Source organism: Ictalurus furcatus, chromosome 2, assembly GCF_023375685.1.
Source record: "Ictalurus furcatus strain D&B chromosome 2, Billie_1.0, whole genome shotgun sequence".
NCBI classification, from domain to species: Eukaryota; Metazoa; Chordata; class Actinopteri; order Siluriformes; family Ictaluridae; genus Ictalurus; species Ictalurus furcatus.
In genome coordinates, this window is record NC_071256.1 from 2,479,758 (window position 1) to 2,502,327 (window position 22,570).

The following is a 22,570-nucleotide window of genomic DNA, read 5'->3' on the forward strand; positions in this document are numbered from 1 at the left end:
TCTACTGATATACTGGCCTCAGCCATTTTCCTGCACTCAAACGCTGTGAGAGATTCACTCAAATTAGTTCAAATTAGCTCTGAAATAAGCTTGTGATGTGTATTGTGTTGTGACAAAGAGCATGGATGTGGCTTTACATAGGTGGAGAATGTAAATAAACTGGTCTATACCATCCTTCCAACCGAGAATGCAGGACAGTTATGCTCAGGATCAGGATTTAACCTGTGACCTACCTACAACAAGGTCAGACTACAAGTGTGCTTGCCTTAAATAAAGCACTAAACTCTCATTTAGAGCCACATTAGGATCTGACAGGGAGCAGTTGATGAGTTCCATATAGATTAATCTTTCTGTATTTAATTGCCATTCAGCATCCTTTAGTTTCTTCTGTGGCATTAATAGTGATTAAACTCCAGCTCACATTTTTAACTGGAAGTGTAGGTAAAAAAGGCACAGCCCAAAACAAACTATTTGCATAATAAGTGCATGTAAACAAAATCAACACTGTCAATAATGATGATAATAACAATGATGATGATGATGATGACTAAACTATACATGTGGATAAACTATAGGATTATATTTTCCATGTGTCATTTTGTCTAAGTTTTAAAAAAAGATTAATCAAATTAATAAACCGGTGGGTTAATTATTAAACCGATATGAATACCCAAGCATATTTTAATGAAACAATGGAAACATATTTGAATGAACCAGTAGTGATGTGACTAAATATTGTCATGATTCCCCCTTGAAGCAGCATGCTCTAAGCACGAATGCGCGAGCACCTGCTTTTCCAATGTTGACAGCAGTGACATTTCAACATGTGCTTTTGTTATTGTTTAGGTCATGTCTCTTCCCCGTCCTGTCATTGGTTGTCATGTCATGTGTGTCCGGATTACCCTCAGCTGTTAGCAGTTGCGAGGGTAATCATGCCCGCATATATACCGCACGCCTCCCAGCACACAACGCGGAAGATTATAGTCGTGTTAAGATTATAGGAAGTCACGGAAGATAATAGTCAAGTCATAGTCACAGTCCATGTTTAGAGTTAGTTTAGTTCATATAGTAGTCATAGTCACGTTCCATGTTTAGAGTTAATTCACACTGGATTATCCGCTCCCAGTTCCTCGTCATAGTTAATGTTTCTCGTTTTGTTTATTGACCCTGTTTTCCGTGTCACAGCCTTGATTCCTGCCTTACCCCGGGTATGCCTGTTTGCCGATCGCCTGACCTCTGGCATGTTTGTGGATTACGTTTTGGATCACGTTTTGGATTTGTCTGCCTGTCTCTCTTGTAAATAAACAACTGTTCATACTGCACTTGCATCCGTCATGATACGTGACAAATATAGATTCATCAGTGTAGCTTAGTCTATGACAAATGACAGATACAGTCTTATTTTACAGACGTTTGGGGTTATATTTTATTAAAATAAAGGATTATAGAGTTTTACATGAACTTCATACATACTTATTACAGTCCACATTACTCATTTAAATTTACCACCATGGTAAAGTAAAAGAACACGTTAAATCTTTTAGTCAGGGTTTAGACTTTGTCAGTACTGAAACAGCGTTGATTAAAGTAGTAAATTACCGACCATTGGCCTCTGATCAAAGTTCAGTCTTTTGGCATTCGTTGCTTGATTTAAGTGCAGCTTATACTTCCATAAATCACAATCTTCTAGTCTTGCCCCACAGAACCTTAGCAGAACTTTGCCCTATTAGGATCCATCATGTATGCTTTAATAATAATAATAATAATAATAATAATAATAATAATAATAATAAAGTGCATAATGTATAATGTATAACAAGGAGCAGATGTGGATAGCTTAAAGACTTGTGCTTTCAAAAAAAAAAAAAAATCTTAATACTCATCCTCCTGAATACATCACCTGAATACTGTAGCTTTCCCTCCTAAAACTGTTCCTTTAATCATAAAGATTAAAGTCTTGTGTATAGAATGTTCCCAGTGAACATGCTATGTGTAGAACTGTTTGCCTCGTCTCTATAAAATTAAATACTGTAATGATTTCTAATCCCTCCATCCAAGATCAACCAGAAAAAGCTCCAGCAAACATGTTGAAAAAGTTTACTAGGTCTAATGGACCAAAATTGAACGTTTTGGCCAACATTTGCTTGTAACCCAACACTGCACATCACCCTGAGAACAACATCCCTACAGTGAAGCATAATATTGGTAGCATCATGTTGCAAGTTACGCTTCATCAATGCACCATTTGCAGACTGTTTACAAGTAATCGTGTAAGTAATTTTTATACTGGATATAATATTTACAAAGAATTATGCAATTTTAATTACAGTCATCAAAGAAAATGTAAATGTTTATTAGACTTTGATGTCTTTAAAAATTCATACAGTTTAAAATTTTTAGAAAGTTAATCGTTAGTGATTATGGAATAATTTAATTTTCAGATTTTTTTTGGATCACATAACCTTACACTTGATCCATGAAAGCGCAGTCAGAATCCAGCGTATAGAGGCTGAGTGAATGTGGTATGGACTCTGTGGAGGAGCTTCATCGTGTCAGAGACGCTATAGAAGGACAGAGTTCCTGCACTGTGATCCACATACACTCCTATTCTGGAGGATGATGGAACTCTGAGATCAGTCTCAATGTTGTTGTGCCAGAAAGACAGAGAAGAAGAAGAACACCTTAGACCCCAGGACTGATGGTTGCCTCCAAACCAACGGTCATTACCTAGTCCTTTCCTGCTGATGCTTTTATATGAAACTGATATGTACACACACACATCACTGTCCACTCCACCTCCCAGTAACAGCGTCCAGACATGCTCTCCTTACTCAACACCTGACAGTAGGAGTCAAATCACTCTGGATGGACAGCATACAGCTGGTGTGTCCTACCCTTTGTCACCGCTCTGTTCTTCTCAGACAGAATGAGGTAACGATGTCCCGTGTTTGGATTCAAAGTCAGGCAACAGAAATCTAAAGAAAATTGTAAAAATGGAAACACTTTAGATAGTAATTACAGAATATACTGTATGTCCAAGTAATGACATTTATCTTATACCAGCAATAGAAAATGTTGCTCATCGTTATTAACTAAACTAAATATGCTTCATGAATATTTTGTGTCTTAGATTTTGTGTGTGTGTGTGTGTGTGTGTGTGTGAGAGAGAGTGTTGTGGAGACAGGCTGGAGGCTGGCGCACAAAAATTAAAGAGCGCTCCTGCCACGACTGCTGCTGTGGTGCTATAGAGACGGCTCCGCTTCACTCCCTTCGAGCTCCTCTTCAGACGGCGACCTCGAGGACTGCTGGACGTGGCACGGGGAGGTTGGAAAGAACAGCCCTCCCCGTTCTGCTTGGTCATCGACTACGTGTAGGAGATGCAGGGGAGGATCAACCGAGTGGCTCCGATCGTCCAGGACATATGAGAGCCTCCCAGGAGGAACAGAAAAGAGTCTACAACTGCCCAGCGCAACCCCGGGAGTTCCAGCCTGGGGATCGGTACTCCTGCTAGTGTTGAATAGCTCCTGTAAGTATCTAGCCCGTGGCAGTGCCCATATACAGTCCATGAGAGGAAGGGAACCAGGAACTATCACCTACAGCAGCACAGTAAAGAAGCGGAGACAAAAACGTACCACATGAACCTGTTGAATAAATGGATAGAGCCGGCGCCAGTATTGTCTGCATTCACGGTAATAGACACAGATCACAACAAGGGCACCTTGCTCCAGCTGGGTGAAGATCTCACCCCCACACAAAGTCAGGAGCAAACAGAGTTGGTGGGTCAATTCATTGATGTTTTTTCTACCTCCCCAGGGATGACGCAGCTGATCCACCATGAGATCAAGACCAGCCTGGGAGTGGTGGTGCGACAGTGGCCCAATCATGTCCCAGCGGCCCACCGTAAGGCTATCATGGAGGAGGTCGGCCGGATGCTGTGGGACACCATCATAGAGTAGTCCAACAGCCCCTGCTCCAACCCCATCGTAGTTGTGCCGAAGCCCAACGGAAGTATGCGCCTCTGCAATGACTTCAGGAAACCGAACCAGGTCTCCTAGTTTGACAGCTATCCCCTCCCCCAAGTGGATGACCTAGTGGAGCGATTGCCCTGTTCAGGCAGGCGCAACTAATTCTTCTCTGGACAGAGGGAAAATTTTTGTCAGTGAGTACAATGTACAGTCTGGGCAACTGGGATGTGGGGGCAGACATCCTGTTGAGGCAGGGGCTGAGGCCCAGGGATTGGTGGCTCCATCCACAAGTGGTGGAGTCCATATGGTGGAGGTTTGGCCAAGCGGAAGTGAATGTTTTCGCCTCTGAGGAGACAACTGTGGTTCACGCTCACACCTTGATGCCATGGTGCACATGTGGCTGAGGTCACATCTATATGCTTTTACCCCAATCGCTCTGCTCCCACAAGTTCTAGTGAGAGTTCACCAAAACTGTCTATGTCTGCTGCTAGTAGCACCTTATTGGCCAGCTCAAATATGGTTCTCAGAGACTACATCCCTGCTAGACGGCACTCCTTTGGAGATTCCCATGCTCAGGGACTTTCTGTCTCAAGCCGGAGGGCTGATTTATCCCCCTTGGCCGGGACTATGGAAACTGTGGGTCTGGCCCCTGAGGGGCAACAGGTCATAGATTCTGGTCTCTCAGCTGAGGTTGTAGAGACCATGTGGAATGCTAGAACGCCATCCACAATGAAATTGTATGCGCCCAAGTGGCAACTTTTTGTCTCGTGGTGTAAGGAATGTCAGCTAGACCCAGTGAACTGCGCAATAGCTACAGTCCTGGAGTTCTTACAAGGATATTTCTCAGCAGGATTGGCTTCTCCTACAATCAGGGTCTACGTGACCACCATTTCGGCCTGCCATGCCCCTATTGATAGAGCCTCTGTGGGGCAACATTCTCTAGCTTCGAGGGTTATGTGTAGTGTCGGGCAGCCGAGGCACATCTGCAGACCATGCATACCTTTCTGGGACCTTTCTGTGGTACTGGAAGGTCTGACAGGTGCGGCATTTGAGCCCTTAGAGTAAGTCTCTGAGAGGCTTCTGACACTAAAGGTAACTCTTCTGCTGACCCTGATATCTCTCAAGCGAGAAGATCTACAAGCTCTCTGTTGCCCCTTCCTGCCTTCACTTTACCCCCGGATTAGCCAAGGCCTTCCTGTATCCTTGGCCAAATTATATTCCTAAAGTACCTACATCTGCTTGCCAGCCATAGTGTTGCAGGCTTTCTGCCCTCATCCGTTCCTCATACCGGAACAAGACAAATTGCACCGACTGTGTCCAGTAAGGTCTCTCTGTTCTTACGTCCTCTGGCCAGTGGCATAAGTCAAAACAGCTGCTGGTCGGCTTGGGCAGCGACAGTAGAGGTGACGCTGTGTTGAAGCAGCACATCTCTAATTGGATAGTGGAAGCAATCTCTATCGCTTATGAGGTGTGCGGTCTCACTTTACTTCTGGGCATAAGGGCTCATTCCACCATAAGGGCTCATTCCACTCATTCCTCGAAGGCTTTGTCCAAAGGGGTATCTTTACCCCTTGTGTGCTGTGCAAGGTGGTCTACACCACACACATTCATTAGATTTTACAGCCTAGATATACATTCCGGCCCGGGCTCCGAGTGTCTTTCAACGACCCTCGGGCTCCTTTTGAACAGGCCGTACCCTCAGTATGACGGAGTGGGTATTCTCATTCCCATAGCATTCAGCTAACGCAATGTGGAGTTCCCTTTGAAAGGGAACGTCTGGGTTACGCATGTAACCCTGTTCCCTGAGAAGGGAACGAGACATTGTCTAGCTTTGTCATACTGGGGCGTGCCTGTGAATTGTGTATTCCCTTCCGGTAATAGAGGCTAATGGCGCGGTTCACAGTGGCGCGGGTGTATATATATATCACCTGACACACTTAACTGCCACTTCACCTGATCACAGCAGGCCTATATATACAGTATCTCACAACTGTGAGTACACCCCTCACATTTTTTTTTTTAATATTTGATTATATCTTTTAATGTGAAAACACTGAAGAAATGACACTTTGCTACAATGTAAAGTAGTGAGTGTACAGCTTGTATAACAGTGTAAATTTGCTGTCCCCTCAAAATAACTCAACACACAGCTATTAATGTCTAAACTGCTAGCAACAAAAGTGAGTACACCCCTAAGTGAAAATGTCCAAATTGGGCCCAAAGTGTCAATATTTTGTGTGGCCACCATTATTTTCCAGCACTGCCTTAAGCCTCTTGGGAATGGAGTTCACCAGAGCTTCACAGGTTGCCACTGGAGTCCTCTTCTTCTCCTTCATGACGACATCACGGAGCTGGTGGATATTAGAGACCTTGTGCTCCTCCACCATCCGTTTGAGGATGCCCCACAGATGCTCAATAGGGTTTAGGTCTGGAGACATGCTTGGCCAGTCCATCACCTTCACCCTCAGCTTCTTTAGCAAGGCAGTGGTCATCTTGGAGGTGTGTTTGGGGTCGTTATCATGCTGGAATACTGCCCTGCGGCCCAGTCTCCGAAGGGAGGGGATCATGCTCTGATTCAGTATGTCACAGTACATGTTGCCATTCATGGCTCCCTCAGTGAACTGTAGCTCCCCAGTGCCGGCAGTACTCATGCAGCCCCAGACCATGACACTTCCACCACCATGCTTGACTGCAGGCAAGACACACTTGTCTTTGTACTCCTTACCTGGTTGCCGCCACACACGCTTGACACCATCTGAACCAAATAAGTTTATCTCGGTCTCATCAGACCACAGGACATGGTTCCAGTAATCCATGTCCTTATTCTGCTTGTCTTCAGCAAACTGTTTGCGGCCTTTCTTGTGCATCAGCTTTAGAAGAGGCTTCCTTCTGGGATGACAGCCATGCAGACCAATTTGAATCAGTATGCGGCGTATTGTCTGAGCACTGACAGGCTGATCCCCCACCCCTTCAACCTCTGCAGGAATGCTGGCAGCACTCACACGTCTATTTCCCAAACACAACCTCTGGATATGACGCCGAGCACGTGCACTCTACTTCTTTGGTAGACCCTGGCGAGGCCTGTTCTGAGTGTAACCTGTCCTGTTAAACCGCTGTATGGTCTTGGCCACTGTGCTGCAGCTGTGTCAGGGTCTTGGCAATCTTCTTATAGCCTAGGCCATCTTTATGTAGAGCAACAATTCTTTTTTTCAGATCGTCAGAGAGTTCTTTGCCATGAGGTGCCATGTTGAACTTCTAGTGACCAGTATGAGGGAGTGTGAGAACGATGACACCAAATTTAACACACCTGCTCCCCATTCACACCTGAGACCTTGTAACACTAACAAGTCACATGACACCGGAGAGGGAAAATAGCTAATTGGGCCCAATTTGGACATTTTCACTTCATGTTCCCCTTACACCTCCAGGGTTGGGGGTTTGAGTCCCGCAGGGGCTGTGTATGCGGAGTTTGCATGTTCTCCCCGTGCTGCGGGGGTTTCCTCCGGTTACTCCGGTTTTCTCCCCCAGTCCAAAGACATGCATGGTAGGCTGATTGGCGTGTCTAAAGTGTCCGTACTGTGAATAGGTGTGTGAGTGTGTATGTGATTGTGCCCTGTGATGGATTGGCATGTCCAGGGTGCCAGGGTGTATCCCGCCTTGTGCCCGATGCTCCCTGGGATAGGCTCCAGGTTCCCCGTGACCCTGAAAAGGAATAAGCGGTAGAAGATGGATGGATGGATGGACTTTTCTTTTTATCATTTTGTCTGTGTTAATGCAAACAACTTAAATTTTGGTGCATGTATCTTCTAGTATCTTTTATTCGCTGTTGAAATTCAGAAAGTGATAATTAATGATAAAGCACTGTGCAACACACACACACATACACACACACACACACACACACACACACACACACACACACACACACAAACGCCATTTTAGAGGAGAAGCTCAAACCTAAAGGATTTCATATTTTAATGATATTTTACGCATGGTGCATGTATGCTGGACTGGATGCAGTGAAGATGGACATTTGAAATGAAAACAATCATACACACTCAACTGTATTATTTTTAATAAAAATATATTCAGAAACAAAACAAAGTTCTAATATGATTTGCTTTACAATAGGCACAATTATAACATCCAAAATTCCTAAATGACAGAGGAAAGAAGATAACAGTATTAATGAAAATTTCATGTTACAGCTTTTTTTTTTTGCTTCATATGAAAAGTAAAAACACACCACCAGTTTATTGTGGATCACATAATCTCAGAGTTGATCCATAACAGTCGAGCATAAACCCAGCATATAGAGGCTGAGTGAATGTGGTGTGGACTCTGTGGAGGAGCTTCATCGTGTCAGAGATGCTGTAGAAGGACAGAGTTCCTGCACTGTGATCCACATACATTCCTATTCTGGAGGATGATGGAACTCTGAGATCAGTTTTAATGTTGTTGTGATAGAAAAAGAGAGAAGAAGAAGAATAACACTGCAGATTCCAGGACTGATTGTTGAGTCCAAACCAGCACTCATCAACCCGTCCTTTCCTGCTGATGTCTTTATATGAGACTGATATGTCCACACCAACACCGCTCCACTCCACCTCCCAGTAACAGCGTCCACACACACTCTCCTTACTCAACACCTGATTGTAGTAGTCAAATCTCTCTGGATGATCAGAGTACTGCTGCTTTCTCTCACTGCGTGTCACCACTCTGTTCCTCTCAGACAGAATGAGGTAATAATTTACTGTGTTGGGATCCAGAGTCAGATCACAGAAATCTAAACACATGACAAATGTAAACATGTTAGATATTAATCACAGGATGTGTGTGTGTATATGCATGTGTGAGTGTGTGTAAATGTGTGTGTGAGTGTGTGTGTGAGTGTGTGTGTATATGTATGTGTGTGTGCGCATGTGCGTGTGTGTGTGTGTGTGTGAGTGTGAGTGTGTGTGCACGCATGTGCGTGCGTGTGAGTGTGTGTGTGTTTTACACTGCAGAAAATCTTGTCTGCTCTTTGGTTCTGGGGGTAAAATGATCTGAACTGTTGCAGCTGTGGAGACACAGAAACAAAATGGAGAAGGAAAAATCAGGTGGTGTAAAAGACGGAAACAGTTTAAAGTGATCAGATTTGTGTCTGATGTTTAATCAGCGTTTTATTTTAGAAAACACATTCTCTAGCTGTGGGATTTAAATGAGATTTTTTCCTTCTGAATGACGGAGAAATAAACTTTATTAATAACATGAGCACGAGCAGAGAGCTGCTTTGGTAAGTAATGACTACAGAATAAATGTTCTGACTGAATAAATGTTATTCATATGACTTATAAACTCTCTCTGTCTCTCTCTCTTTGTAGGAGTGTGTGAATAAATGTGTGTGTGTCCTCTGTGCTTTATTCATAGTAGAATAACTGAAAATAAAACAGAAGATTTTACACTATTTCGGTCACGATTCGTGATGTAACGGAGATAAGGTAGGATGCAATCTCAGTATGAACAGGTTTATTTAAGAGAGAGACAGGCAGACAAATCCAAAACAGCGCGCTGCTTAAAGGGGAACTCGTGACAATTAAGACATGAATAAAAAGTGTAACTGTATAAAATCATCTTTCCAGTAGAGGGCAGCAATAACAGGAAGTTCACGTAATCATAGGAAATCATTTCTGTGTGTTTTGGGGAAATTTGATGTCCTTCTTTACCGTCTCTCTTCAGCTCCTGCACCTTCTTCTGCTTCTCCTGGATTCTCTGCTGGGATTTCATCTGCTCCTCCTTTAACTCTCTCTGTGAACATTTAGTTGATTAGGTTTTTTATTTACTCCACTTCCTCTACACATCAGCTCACACACACACGGATACTGTTGTTCTAATTGACAGAGGAGACAGCAGGCCAGTTATGCTGGTGTACAGCACTGATGGGATTTAAACTCACCTTCTCCTGACTGTAAGGTGAATGCTTTTTGCTGCAACACTCATGAGGTTTAACGGTATTAAATTTAAAATATGTTTTACACAGCTGTGTCTCGAGCTGTTCTGTAAAGTTAGTGTGTACTGTGTGTGTGTTTATTAGTTGTGTCCTGTGTGCACATGCTTAAAATGTAAAAGCCTGGATGATGGTTCCATGCCCAAGACGTCCCTTTTATTCCTCCCATATAATCCTGTTAATGAACTGCTTATATATATATATTTTTTTAAATACAGAAGTAAATTTTAAGAGGAGTAAGTCCACAAAATCTAGGTGGAGTAATGCAATGACAATATCTTCAATAAGAATCCGAATTCTGTAGACCTGGAAGGCCGAGTGCAAAAAAATGGAAATAAAAGAAGAGCGAAAAAGACTCCGCTGTGTAGGTGATGCAGTTCACCCTGATATCAAGAGTTTAACATAGTCTCCTGCTTCCTCCGCTGAAATAAAGTCCTTCTGAACACCGTTATGTGTAATGCGAAGCCGAGCTGGGTGAAGTATTCTATAGCGAGCTCCCTCAATACCACGAAGTTGACGCCGAACCTCGTTAAACGCGGCCCGGGCCCGGGCTGTCCTGGCTGTGTAGTCAGGGAAAACAGAGATGGACAGATCCCTCACTTTAATCCGCTGGAGCGCTCTCGCACAGTGTAAAATGTCAACACAGTCACTGTCATAGTGAAATCTGCACACAATAGCTTGTGGTCGTTCACCAGGCTTGGGCTTCGGCTGAAGGGTCCGGTGGGACCGGTCCAAAACCGGCTCCTTCTCCAGACCAAACGCCCCCTTTAACAAGGCCGCTACAGCAGCAGTTGTACAGGTGTCAGTGCCCTCTGGAACTCCCACTATCCTAACGCTATTGCGCCGTGACCCCGACTCCAAATCCTCACGTTTATTCTATAACTGAGTCACGGTCGCAGTGAGAGACTCGATAGTAGTCTTCATATGAACTATGTCATCGGTGCAACCGGAGAGAGCGTGCTCCATTTCCCCAACAGTACCTTTCAGTGTTGATATGGTAGCCTCGGTAGCAACTTTATCACCAGCCTGCTGTGTTTTCACGGCCTGCAGGTCAAGCTGGATAGTAGACAGCGCACCCCCGAGAGTCTCCTAGAGCTTCTGGAGCTCCTTTTTAAAAATATCGGCGATGTCCTTCCTCAGTAAAGCCAGCAACTCAAGCCTGAGTGCGGCGAAGTCAGGGTCACCGCTCGGCGATGTGGATACAGGGGGAGAAGGAGGCTCGCTCGCGGCACGCACACTTGGCCTCCGTTGTGTCTGAATGCTACCACAGGTTTCCGTGTTCTTTCCACACATTATAGCGTGCCAAAAAGTTAAGATTGCAAACAAGGAAACAGAGTAGAATAAGTTAAAATATATTGTATGACCGAAAAGAGCAAATTAATTACAATTTTAATCGAAATCAGCAGGAGCTTCCAACTAAGCGTCTTACTCCATCGAATTCCAAATTCCCTAGCCTGCTTATGTCCTTTTATTAGAGCGGCCTATTTAAAGCTGCAGGATGTAAGATTTCTACCATCCCTGGCAGAAAAATGCAACTGTGAACTACGTGCAGGAGAAATGTTTTGAAATGTGAGTTGCTTTACCCTGAGTCTGTCTATCTGTCTGTCTCTCTGTCTGTGTCTCTCTCTCTCGCTCTCGCTGTCTCTCTTTGTGAAATATGTGTGTTGCCCCACCCGGTCAGTAGAAACATTCACTTACCTGTCTGACAAGATTATGCCCATCACTGAGCAAGAAGAAATTAAACATAATTCAACTTAAATTCAACTTAATGATGATAAATTATATCTCAATAATCTTTTAATACATTTGAAAAAATTCTTACGAATACACGAATGGAAAAAGATTTTTAACTTTAAATAAATTTTTAACCAGGTTAAAACAACTGATTGTAGACATGAGTAGAATTAATTGGTCCTAAAAAATATCTCTAGTTCTCACCTGTTTTTCAGTTCTGTACGCTTTAACTGAGACGGTGTCGTGGCTTTTGTGTTCATCCGTCATACACAGATAACAGATGAAGCTTTGGTCAGTACGACAGTAGATCTCCAGCACTTTATCATGCTCAGAGCAGATCTTCTCTTGTAGATTTCCAGAAGCTTCGACCAACTTGTGCTTTTTCAAACCAGGAATTTCAAGATGAGGTCTTAAATGAGTTTCACAAGAGGAAGCCAGACACATCAGACAGGACTTGACGGCTTTGTGTTTTCTCCCGGTGCAGAAATCACACTCCACATCTCCAGGTCCAGCGTAACAGTGAGCAGGAGAAGCAGCTTGGACTTCAGTCTTCTTCAGTTTCTCCACCACTTCAGCCAGCATGATGTTTCTACGTAGAACAGGCCTCGGAGTGAAAGTGTCTCTGCACTGAGGACAGCGATACACTCTGCTCTCATCTTCCTGATCCCAGTAGTCATTAATACACAACATACAGTAACTGTGACCACAGGGGATCGCCACCGGATCCTTCAGTAGATGCAGACACACTGGACAGCTGAACTGATGCACTGAAAGCTGATCTACTGAAATACTGGCCTCGGCCATTTTCCTGAACTCCAACGCAGAGAGAGAGATTGCACTGAACTTTGAGCTTCGTTTTCTCTGAAATGAGGAGTGGCTTCCTGAGAGGGATGGAGGGAGAGGGAGAGAGAGAGATATATTGATTGATTGATTGATTGATTGATTTTATTCCTGAGCTTTGAATCCCTGTCTTGGGATGTGATTTTCTGTTGTTCTTTTATTTACTTTTATATATTTGTTCTAAAAACACAAGAAGAAGACAGCAAAAAGTAGCACTTTTTTTTTATCTATAATATAAAACCCAATTCATGCTAAATAGATGCATTCATCAAATATTAATTCATTTAGATTATAAACTCAATTTTTCTGGAATATTAACGCTTCTGATTCTCTGTTAAATTTCCAAACAGTAGTGCCGTGCAGAATAATTAATACAATACTTCATTATAAGTGCGGAATCGTCCATAGACACTTTTTTTAGGTTAACACCTCAAATTAATTGTCTTGTTTGTTTGTTTGTTTTTCCTTTTTTTAAAATGTGTTTTTTAGGAAATACTATGAATCTTGTAGTGTTTGTTTTGACATTCGAGAGCTATGGCACACTGAGACTAAATAAAACAATCTTCTATATTGCTACATAACCACCTCATCTTAATTAATATGCTACTTCTGACATGATCCTAGTGTACTGCTCTGAAATACGGGTGGAATCAATATAAAAATCTAGTTAGTATACACGTCTTGTACGTCACATCTCGGACCACCTTCGAATCGATGCCTGGTGAGTGCAGGATAAATATTTCTGTGATTAATAAATTACAGTTTCCAAATAATAAAGGAGTGAAATTTAAGCACTGATGCTGCAGAGTAAATAGTAGCCTGGGGGCTGGAGGGGAAGCTGGGGAAGCCATTGTCATGGAAACAGATGGATTTCTGGGCCCATTCCCAGTCATTCCCACATCTTCCTCCATCCTCCATCTCTTCCTTAGTGGCAGAAAGAACTCATTATATTCTACATGCAAGACCTTTTTTCCCTCCTTTAGGAAAAAAAAACAAGAGGCTAAACTGAAATATACAATTTAGGAGTGTTTAGTAGTAGTTAAACTGTAGCTGAACAGTTCGCCCAGAACTCTGTCATATTTCCCAGAGTCCCATATTTGTTAAACAGACTGATTTCTATCAGCACACATCTCTTATAGGAGCTGTTACCCCCTCTGCTGGCTGCAAGACAAATTGCATTTGGAATGAAATCATCTGGGTTATGCATGTAACCCTGTTCCCTGAGAAGAGAACGAGACGTTGTGTTTAGCACAACACTATGGGGAGCACCTTTCGCGTGAGATCAGTATCTGAAGCTTGTGTAAAATCATGCCTATTTATAGGCCTGCCATGATCACGCGACGTGGCAATTAAGCGTGCCGCGTGATATAAATATGGTACCTGTGAACCGCGCCATAAGCCTCTATTATCTGAAGCAAAGACGCAATTCACAGGCCTGCCCTGGTATGACAAAGCTACGCGACGTCTCGTTCCCGTCTCAGGGAACAGGGTTACATGTGTAACCCAGACGTTCCCTTTCAAAGGGAACTTCGACGTTGCATTTAGCATAACAGTATGGGAACGAGAATACCCACTCCGTCATACCGAGGGTACGGCCTGTTCAAAAAGACCCAAGCCTGAGGTCACTGCAAGACACTCGAGCCCGGGGTGGAATGAACATCCAGGCTGTAATAATGGATGAATATGTGAGGCATAGACCACCTTGCAGCAGCACACACATCCTGTAAGGATACCCCTTTGGACAAAGCAATCGAGATTGCTTCGACTATCCAATTAGATATGCGCTGCTTTGATACAGCATCACCTCTACTGTCACTGCCAAAGCAGACCAGCGGCTGTTCCAACTTATGCCACTGGCCGGCCCGGTGGATGTAAGTACAGAGAGTCCTTACTGGAAACAGCAGATGCATTCACTCTTGTTCCGGTGTAGGGAATGGAGGAGGGCAGGAAGCCTGCAACACCACAGGGTGGGCAGCCGATGTAGACACTTTAGGAATATAATCCGGCATAGGATACAGGAAGGCCTTAGCTAAACCAGGGGCAAAGTCAATTCAGGAAGGGGCAACAGAGCAAGCGAGCTCCAAAATCCAACAGAGAGCCGAACCCGGAAGACAGAGCAAGAGATAGAGCAGCGCTCGTCCCCAGCTCTTCTTCCGGATCCATAAGAGATCCACCAAATCCGCGAGGCTCCGAAACTCAGCTCGCTTCGGCTTCTGAGAAGAGCGCAAGTCGCGAACCGAGCTGCTTAATGTAGGCATTACCATGCGCAGTCTCTTGAGGCTGCCATTGCATGCTATACTCCTAAACACGTCACCCAGAAAGTGTGCACTACTTCCCGTCATGAAACAGGAGCAAGCTGTAACACACTTCCTGAATTCTCTCACTCACATTTTTCTCTCTCACTCATTCCTTTTTTTTCTTATCTTTTTTAAAGGGATAGAAAAGTTCTGAGATTTTGAGAAAATATTTTTTTGTTTCTTTACACAAACAACTGACATGCAGTCTTTCGCTGAAGATAATAAAGGCCGATGGCGCGGTTCACAGGTGCCACGTTTATATCACGCGACAGGCTTAATTGCCACGTCACCTGATGATGGCAGGCCTATAAATTGACATGATTTTACACAAGCTTCAGATACCAGTCACGCACGAGAGGCGCTCCCCATAGTGTTATGCTAAACGCAACGTTGAAGTTTCCTTTGAAAGGGAACCCTTTCTCATCTAGCCCTATCCACCTCTTGAATCTACCTGACAGCTACCTACTCCCTGTGAGTCGCTTTTGAAGTAAAATTGGTGGAGATTTTTTAAAATATATAAATAAATAAACTCAGTTCCAACTGGGTCCTAATTTTAGGGCAGCCTGAGATGATTAAACTAGCCATCTTGATAATGCATATCACAGTTCTCATAATGTGTCTTTAAATCAGTGTTGTGGTTTTAGAAACATTTTTATAGCATAGCATATAGACATACCTATATCATAGAGTGATGTAGGTATGTCTGACAAATTAACGGAAAACACCACCAGCCCAGCATCTCTATATCTCTTTATATCTGTTACCTTTTCCATTTCCACTCTCATTTTTCATTACTCTCTGATTCTCCTTCTCTCCCTCTCTCTTGTCTCTTTCTCAATTTCTAAACCACATATATGTTTCTCTCTTATTTTCTCAGCCTTTCTGGCTCCATCTTCTTTTCCATTACTCTCACTCTCACTATAATGACTCTGGTGGAAACTCAACCCACTTGCCATGAAACTAGTAACCAGAAACAGATTAATACACACATTAGTGGAGTCTTTGTACTGTATTGCTGCCAGGTTTTCAGATATGATCTCTCTCCATTTAATCTTCTGACTTTCTGTGTTCATGTCATGCCTCAAGGCATGAACACACGACACCACAGTGATGCTGAGTCGTGTGTTTTTTCCCCCAAGGAAAAAAAAAAACCTTTTGAGATGCAACCCTTTTCTCCCCCACACATCATGTTCTTGTCTTCACCAGTTGGTGTTCAGTTGATGTTGAGAGCTGCCGCTCTTCCATGCTAGCCAAGGTCAGTTTTTTGTCCTGGAAACCAATTTGTATCATCTCTGGGTGGCATATAGATATTCCCAGGGCTCTACGTTTCCCTCAGTGATATATTCCTGCAAAATTATACATAAAGGGTCCTATGGTTAAGGATTATAAAGGGTTCCAGGTGTCATAGTTGGGGTAATTTGTAATGCATGGATGATTTCAAATGTCCTGAGAACATAGAACCCTGAAACACATAGGGGGTCTAAGATCATAGAGCGTGGGGAAAATGGGTACCTGAAATCTTGGGCCCTGAGAACATGAAATCTATGAAAAATATAGGACTCTATAAAAATTGGGCTTGTGAGGGAAATGACTCATTTTTACTTTGTAATAATTTTGTTCTTGTTCATGTTCATCAGAGGATAACGCCTAAGAAAGCCATGTCATGACACTGAGATCAGTACAGAATTTTTATCTGCTTACAGAGACACAAACATGTTCATCTGTCCAAGATCCTAAAACACAGCCTGTTTGAACTGCCTCAAACTGCTTCTTATCGGTACACAGGATTATGTCATGCTCTGCGTTTCATATATATAGTAGTGGTTTAATACAAGGGCTTCAGAGCGCTCTCATTATTCTATCCTGCTTTATTCTATCCTGTGTTAACCATCTTTCTGTAATAAACCTTCTTACCTTCAGCGGATGAGTCCGCGAGTGTTGTCTAATTTCCACGACAATTTGGCGTCTCCTGGCTGGGCTGCGTGAGACTTTTCAGCTTTTCTGGACAACAAGCAAACCGGAGGACGTTCGAGGAAAAGTTTCACCCTGAAGTCCGTGTTAACACGCAGGCGGTTTGTCCTTTATGGTGCAGAGTGAAAGACCGATACAGCCTTAACACTGACTGGTAGGAATCATCAAGAATTTAGAATTAGAATTAGAATTTTATAAAGTCATCGTGTATTGCTGTCTCTATGGAAGAAAGTCAATGATATAAGAAATGCGTGTATTACATTGAGAGATGTATTACATGGAGCCATTTCTTATAAGAAGTTTCAGGAACTTCGCCTCTGCGACGGCAGAGATATTGATGTTTCTTAGATCACAGCTTCAAATCTAAGATATATAACGACGGGTATATATAGAGAGAGATAATTACGGTAAAAATATTTGCTAACGGAAAGAGTCTGGTTCAAGCAATGAATAAGTAAAGAGAGTACTTTTTAAGTGTGTATGTGAGTGTGAGAGAGAATATGTGTGTGTGTGTGTTTGTGTGTTTGTGTGTGTGTGTGTGTGTGTGTGTGTGTGTGTGTTTGTTGTAGACGTATTAGAAACTGGTCTCTGCTCTTTGGCTCTGAGAGTATAATCTGAACGTGTTCAACTGTGGAGACAGAAATAAAATGGTCTGATGATAAAAAGCATAAAGTCAGATTATTGTGTAAATCATCACTTGTGTGCAGCTGTCCTATTGGAGTAAACTGTCTAAAATTTATCCCAATGTTCCTGACACGTATGAAAAATGCAAACTTTCACCCTGTAACCTCAGTCATATGTTTGCCCTCTGTCCCAAACCCCACGCTGAAATCTGTTATGTTCTACTTCTCAACAAGTGAGTCTCCACATTGGACAAAAATGGAATCTCATAATCTAACCCTACCTCTTCCCTCATATATATACTCAGACACAGCAAAAAGACTACGGAAACAAACTAAAAACACAATTGTAAAACACAAAAATATGGTACGATGTACACAAACATTTAAAGGACTTACATTCATTATCGCAATATAGTCCAATATGGGGCAATCATTTTTTTTGTTCCAGGAAGAGCGGATGCCACGTTCAAATTGTGGGATTCTAAGGGACTTAAAATAATCCAAGATCTTTATCTGACAGATTCTGATATTATGATGTCTTTTAAGCATTTGAGGCTTAAGTTCAGCCATAATAGGAAACATTTTTTGAAATACCTCTAGCTTAGGAGCTTTATCAAAGCAAATCAAGTAAATGCCTTACTAGACCCCCACATTCATCTTTGGAAAAAATGATGACAAAGGATAATTTGAGAAAGGGTATCATAACTGAATTTTATGGGTTGCTGACTTCTTGTTCATCCGAGGATTCACAGTGTAGGTTGAATGCATGGAAAGAAGACTTGCAGTTTGAAGTTTCGGATGAGGATTGGAAAGTAGCTTGTACTAAGGCTCATACTATGTCTATAAATACACGCCTTAAACTTATACAGTATAAATGGTTAATGCGGACATATGTAGCACCGGCGGAATAAAACAGATGTAATAAAAACGTACCAGACATATGTACAAAATGTACGGAAGATAGAGGAACTTTGTTTCATTGTATTTGGCAATGCAGAAGGACTAAATTATTCTGGGAAGAGGTTAGAGTCATAATGGAGAAGATCATTTCAAAACAAAACTAAGCTTTTTCTGTTGAGCTTATACCCAGAGAAACATAATTATAGTAGAAATGAGCGAGTCTTTATAGACCTCGGCTTGCTTCATGCCAAAAAATGTGTTGCATTGTTGTGGACAAAGATTCACAGACCAAGTACTACTCAATGGATAACACAAATGTTGTTGAGCCTTCCATTAGAAAGGATAACTTACATATTAAAAGCTAAACAGCAAATATTTTAAAATATATGGAACCCTTTCATTGATTGTATTAAGGATTTGGATCTAATAGATGACGGAGTGGATGACTAATATTTGTGGACAGTGCGGGTTCCGACTTTGTAAACTTGATATATCCTTCCACATTTTTTTTGTTTCATTTTGTATTCATTACGATGATAAAAGTCAATTGTGAATAGATTATCATTTGCTAAAACAGGAGGAGCATTCTTGTTTTGAGTGTTTGGTTTTTTCTTGGTTTGTCTTATACACATACACACACACACACATACACACACACACACACACACACACACACACACACACACACAGACACACACACAGACACACACACAGACACATTTTATTTTCCAGAGTAACTGCAGAGATTTTATGGGTGTATAGAATTTGAATGAATGTATATGAATGTAAAAGGCTGTATTTCAAAGTGTTATGATGTGAAACAAAAATATTGTGCGGAAAAAAAACCCCATATGAAAATACAGTTTATTGCAGTAGAATGAACAAAGCATTGTTATTTACCATAAAAATAAACATTGTTTTTATGAGATGAAATTATGAAATGCAGCACACATACCAGTCATCAGTAGCACATGGACATGGTTTTACACAACACAAAACCTTGGTGCTAAATTGTACATACTTGTATGTATATATACGAAATTCAGTACACAAAATCAGCCATTTTGGATTTTGTGCATGCAGTAAACTTTTAATTGTTCCTTCTAGGGGATTCATGTGATTGTCACCAAACCTGGTCAACAATATGGCAAGACAATCAGGATGCAAAATTGCGAAGGGATTTTTGCCATCTCAGACAGTTTCACCATGACGATGCAATAAATGTATGGCGAAAAATGGGATAGACATATATATCTTGAGCTGTATGTTTGGTACTGGGGCCTGATCACATGGATGTGTCTATAGTGAGTCACGGTCATAGCGCCACCACCTGGCAGCAGGAAGTGTGTCACTTAATTTCAGAAATCAGTAGAATTTTTATACGTCATTGGGAATACATTCAGATCTTACACTTTCATTTCCTTTACATGTGTAACTGATGATCCTAGGCCGAGTCGAAATGCAGCGTTTGAATGTTTAGTGTTTTTATTGATTTAATATTAACATTTATTTCACAGTTGGGGATTAATGAGGAAATGTGCATGGAGTTTTACTGACAAATTACTGACCATAAAACACCTCAAATCACTATTTTGTTGGATCACACAACCTCACAGTTGTTCCTGATTTAGAGATAAAATCCCAGTAGAGCCAGAATAGAGGCTGAGTGAATGTGGTGTGGACTCTGTGGAGGAGCTTCATCGTGTCAGAGACGCTGTAGAAGGACAGAGTTCCTGCACTGTGATCCACATACACTCCTATTCTGGAGGATGATGGAACTCCAAGATCAGTCATAATGTTGTTGTGCCAGAAATAGAGAGAAGAAGAAGAACACCACAGACTCCAGGACTGATTGTTGAATCCAAACCAACACTCAGTACCCTCTCCTTTCCTGCTGATGTCTTTATATGAGACATGTATATACACATGAGTGTATGAATGGGTGTGTGCATGGGTGTATGAATAGGTGTATGAATGGGTGGATGAATGGGTGTGTGAATTGGTGTATGAATGGGTGTATGAATGGGTGTGTGAACGGGTGTGTGAACATGTGTATGAACGGGTGTATGAATGGGTGTGAATGAGTGTGTGAATGGGTGTGTGAACGGGTGTGTGAACGGGAATATGAACGGGTGTGTGAACAGGAGTATAAATGGGTGTGTGAATGAGTGTGAAAACGGGTGTATGAACGGGTGTGAATTGGTGTGTGACTGGGTGTATGAATGGGTGTGAATGGGTGTATGAATGGGTGTGTGAATGTGTGTGAATAGTTGTGTGAATGGGTGTGTGAAGGTGTGTGAATGGGCGTGAATAGGTGTATGAATGGGTGTATGAATGGGTGTATGAATGTGTGTGTGAAAGGGTGTATGAATGGGTGTGAATGGGTGTGAATGGGTGTATGAATGGGTGTGTGAATGTGTGTGAATGGTTGTGTGAATGGGTGTCTGAATGGGTGTGTGAATGGGTGTATGAATGGGTGTGATAGAGCTTTTAGAACTACTTCTTCTTACCTTCTTAAGGGGCAGAGTCTTCATACCGCTGGGCTCGAGAACCTTTGAAGTCCTTTCTCTTATACTGAAGAAGTTGGTAACAAAGGAATTTACTGTTGAAGTAAATTATACAAATCGTCCTTTATATGGATGTCGGCTTATTAAAGAACAAAAGGATTACAATTATCTTAACTCAGAATATAAAGAAAATAAAATAAAGAACAACCACAGACTACGCAGAGTCTGTTAATGGTTTTCTGTTAAGAAGAGAAATAAAGAATAACCGTAGACCACGCAGGATCTGATAGTTTTTTTTTCTTTCACAAGAAATTAACACGACAAAATCTTCACCCGAGGAAATGGCAACTATACACTCAACTTTCCTCAGTATATATACAGTTTTTTGATTGTAGTTTTAGGTGCTAGGTTCTAAGCTATTGCTCAAGACCGCAACGCTTTCTCAAAGGTCCCAGGTTATGAGTGCTAGCTCTGAAGCTGCATGTAGAAAACAGAAAGCATGCCCTTATTTGGGTTTTTAACAGAGAGACACAGAGGTTGGGAAATTGTGGTATAGAGCACTAGCTTTGAAGCTGTGTGGTTTTGAGCGCTAGTTGTAAAAACACGATGTAAAAACAGGGTGTATGTTTTTACTGGGTTGTCCTCAGATTTATCTCTAAACGTTCTATCAATTTTTCTAATTCATCTATTTGTCTAGTAAAAGCAGAGGGTCTCGGTTCTTTAGTACAATCTTGTGCTATTTTTTCTATTTCTTCTGTGTACCTTTGCCCATATCTCTGATTTAGTTTCCTAATGCCTTCAGTTCTCCTGTATTTAGCACACTTTAACATTTCAGCCTCAGCTCTCATTTGATTCAACACACTCAGTATACCATCACATTCTTTCACTAAACGATTATTTTTCAATATCAGCTTTTCAGTTCTCTTTACATCCAGCATGTCAAGCTGTAAATTTCTCAGGTCTGGCTGGAGGAGCATAATGTCAGGAATAGCTTTCTTAGCGGCCCCCGAACCAGAAGATTTTTCACTTCGTCTTCCGCCATGTTGCTGGGTACCTGGGGACTGGCTTGTCCCCTATCTTCTTCTTGGCCCTCTTTTTCTCCTGACACGAGTGTGTTTCCCTGGGCTGTCAAGGTTGAGGTTCTTTACGCAGTTTAACCATAACACATAATGTTATACATAGTTTAACCATAACACATAATGTTAACATAATGTATTACATCAGCTTGTATTTTACATTAAGCAAGAAATAACAGCAGGGCTGAGGCTACATATTCCTGAGATCTAAATCTCCTACAATACCCTCTCGTGGAGTCTCAGCCCTACAGTATCATTATCTACTAACCCCACAGAAGCTGGGGAGGGTAGTTCCAAATGGAAGGTAATCATCACACCACATTTGGACACCTAGCTCGAATTCAGCTTGAATTTGAAAAATGCCATTGGCAATGGTAAAATTTAGGAATCAGGGTACACTCCCACCATTCTGGGTCCCTGTTCAAAACATGTGAATTTAAGGGGCCTAATCCGTTTTAAAAATGTGGTCGGAGGCATTCAGAATCTTTGCGCAATGAGCGTAAGTAATTAACGTAGAGCCAGCAGCAGGTAATACCCCTGGGTGGTCCCCAGTTCCTCAAGATTATCTCGGGACACCAGCCTCTGGGGATAAGTTCCATTTTGACCCCCCATCGGCCCTTAGGACCTCCAGTATTACCGCAGGCTGTAAAACAGATATTTTTTATGTATTA

General features: G+C 42.1%; 2 protein-coding genes and 1 pseudogene across 4 annotated transcripts in view; all 3 read right to left on the reverse strand.

Annotated features, from left to right (window-relative positions):
* Window positions 1–17,076, reverse strand: part of LOC128618866 (tripartite motif-containing protein 16-like) — a 30,197-nt gene extending 13,121 nt beyond the window's left edge. The window contains exons 1-4 of the mRNA XM_053642537.1: window positions 17,054–17,076; window positions 16,737–16,944; window positions 15,975–16,168; window positions 11,890–12,566 (exon numbers count right to left, since the gene is read on the reverse strand). Coding sequence (XP_053498512.1) covers window positions 11,890–12,566; window positions 15,975–16,011 — 714 coding nt within the window. The 5' untranslated portion in view covers window positions 16,012–16,168; window positions 16,737–16,944; window positions 17,054–17,076. The remainder of the gene's footprint in view (window positions 1–11,889; window positions 12,567–15,974; window positions 16,169–16,736; window positions 16,945–17,053) is intronic.
* LOC128619094 (tripartite motif-containing protein 16-like) lies at window positions 649–5,842 on the reverse strand (annotated as a pseudogene).
* On the reverse strand, window positions 8,019–11,671 carry LOC128619083 (tripartite motif-containing protein 16-like). 3 transcript variants are annotated; one of them, XM_053642986.1, is made up of 5 exons: window positions 11,535–11,671; window positions 10,932–11,232; window positions 9,671–9,752; window positions 8,965–9,024; window positions 8,019–8,751 (listed from the first exon to the last, which is right to left on the reverse strand). In XM_053642986.1, exons 3-5 carry the CDS (start codon window positions 9,729–9,731, stop codon window positions 8,219–8,221), a joined length of 654 nt encoding a protein of 217 aa, XP_053498961.1. In that variant the 5' UTR covers window positions 9,732–9,752; window positions 10,932–11,232; window positions 11,535–11,671; the 3' UTR covers window positions 8,019–8,218. The 3 variants fall into 3 exon arrangements, with proteins under 3 accessions (XP_053498961.1, XP_053498954.1, XP_053498944.1); XM_053642979.1 differs by having other exon boundaries at window positions 9,901–11,232; XM_053642969.1 differs by having other exon boundaries at window positions 9,671–11,232.
* Window positions 17,077–22,570: the final 5,494 nt, after the last annotated feature.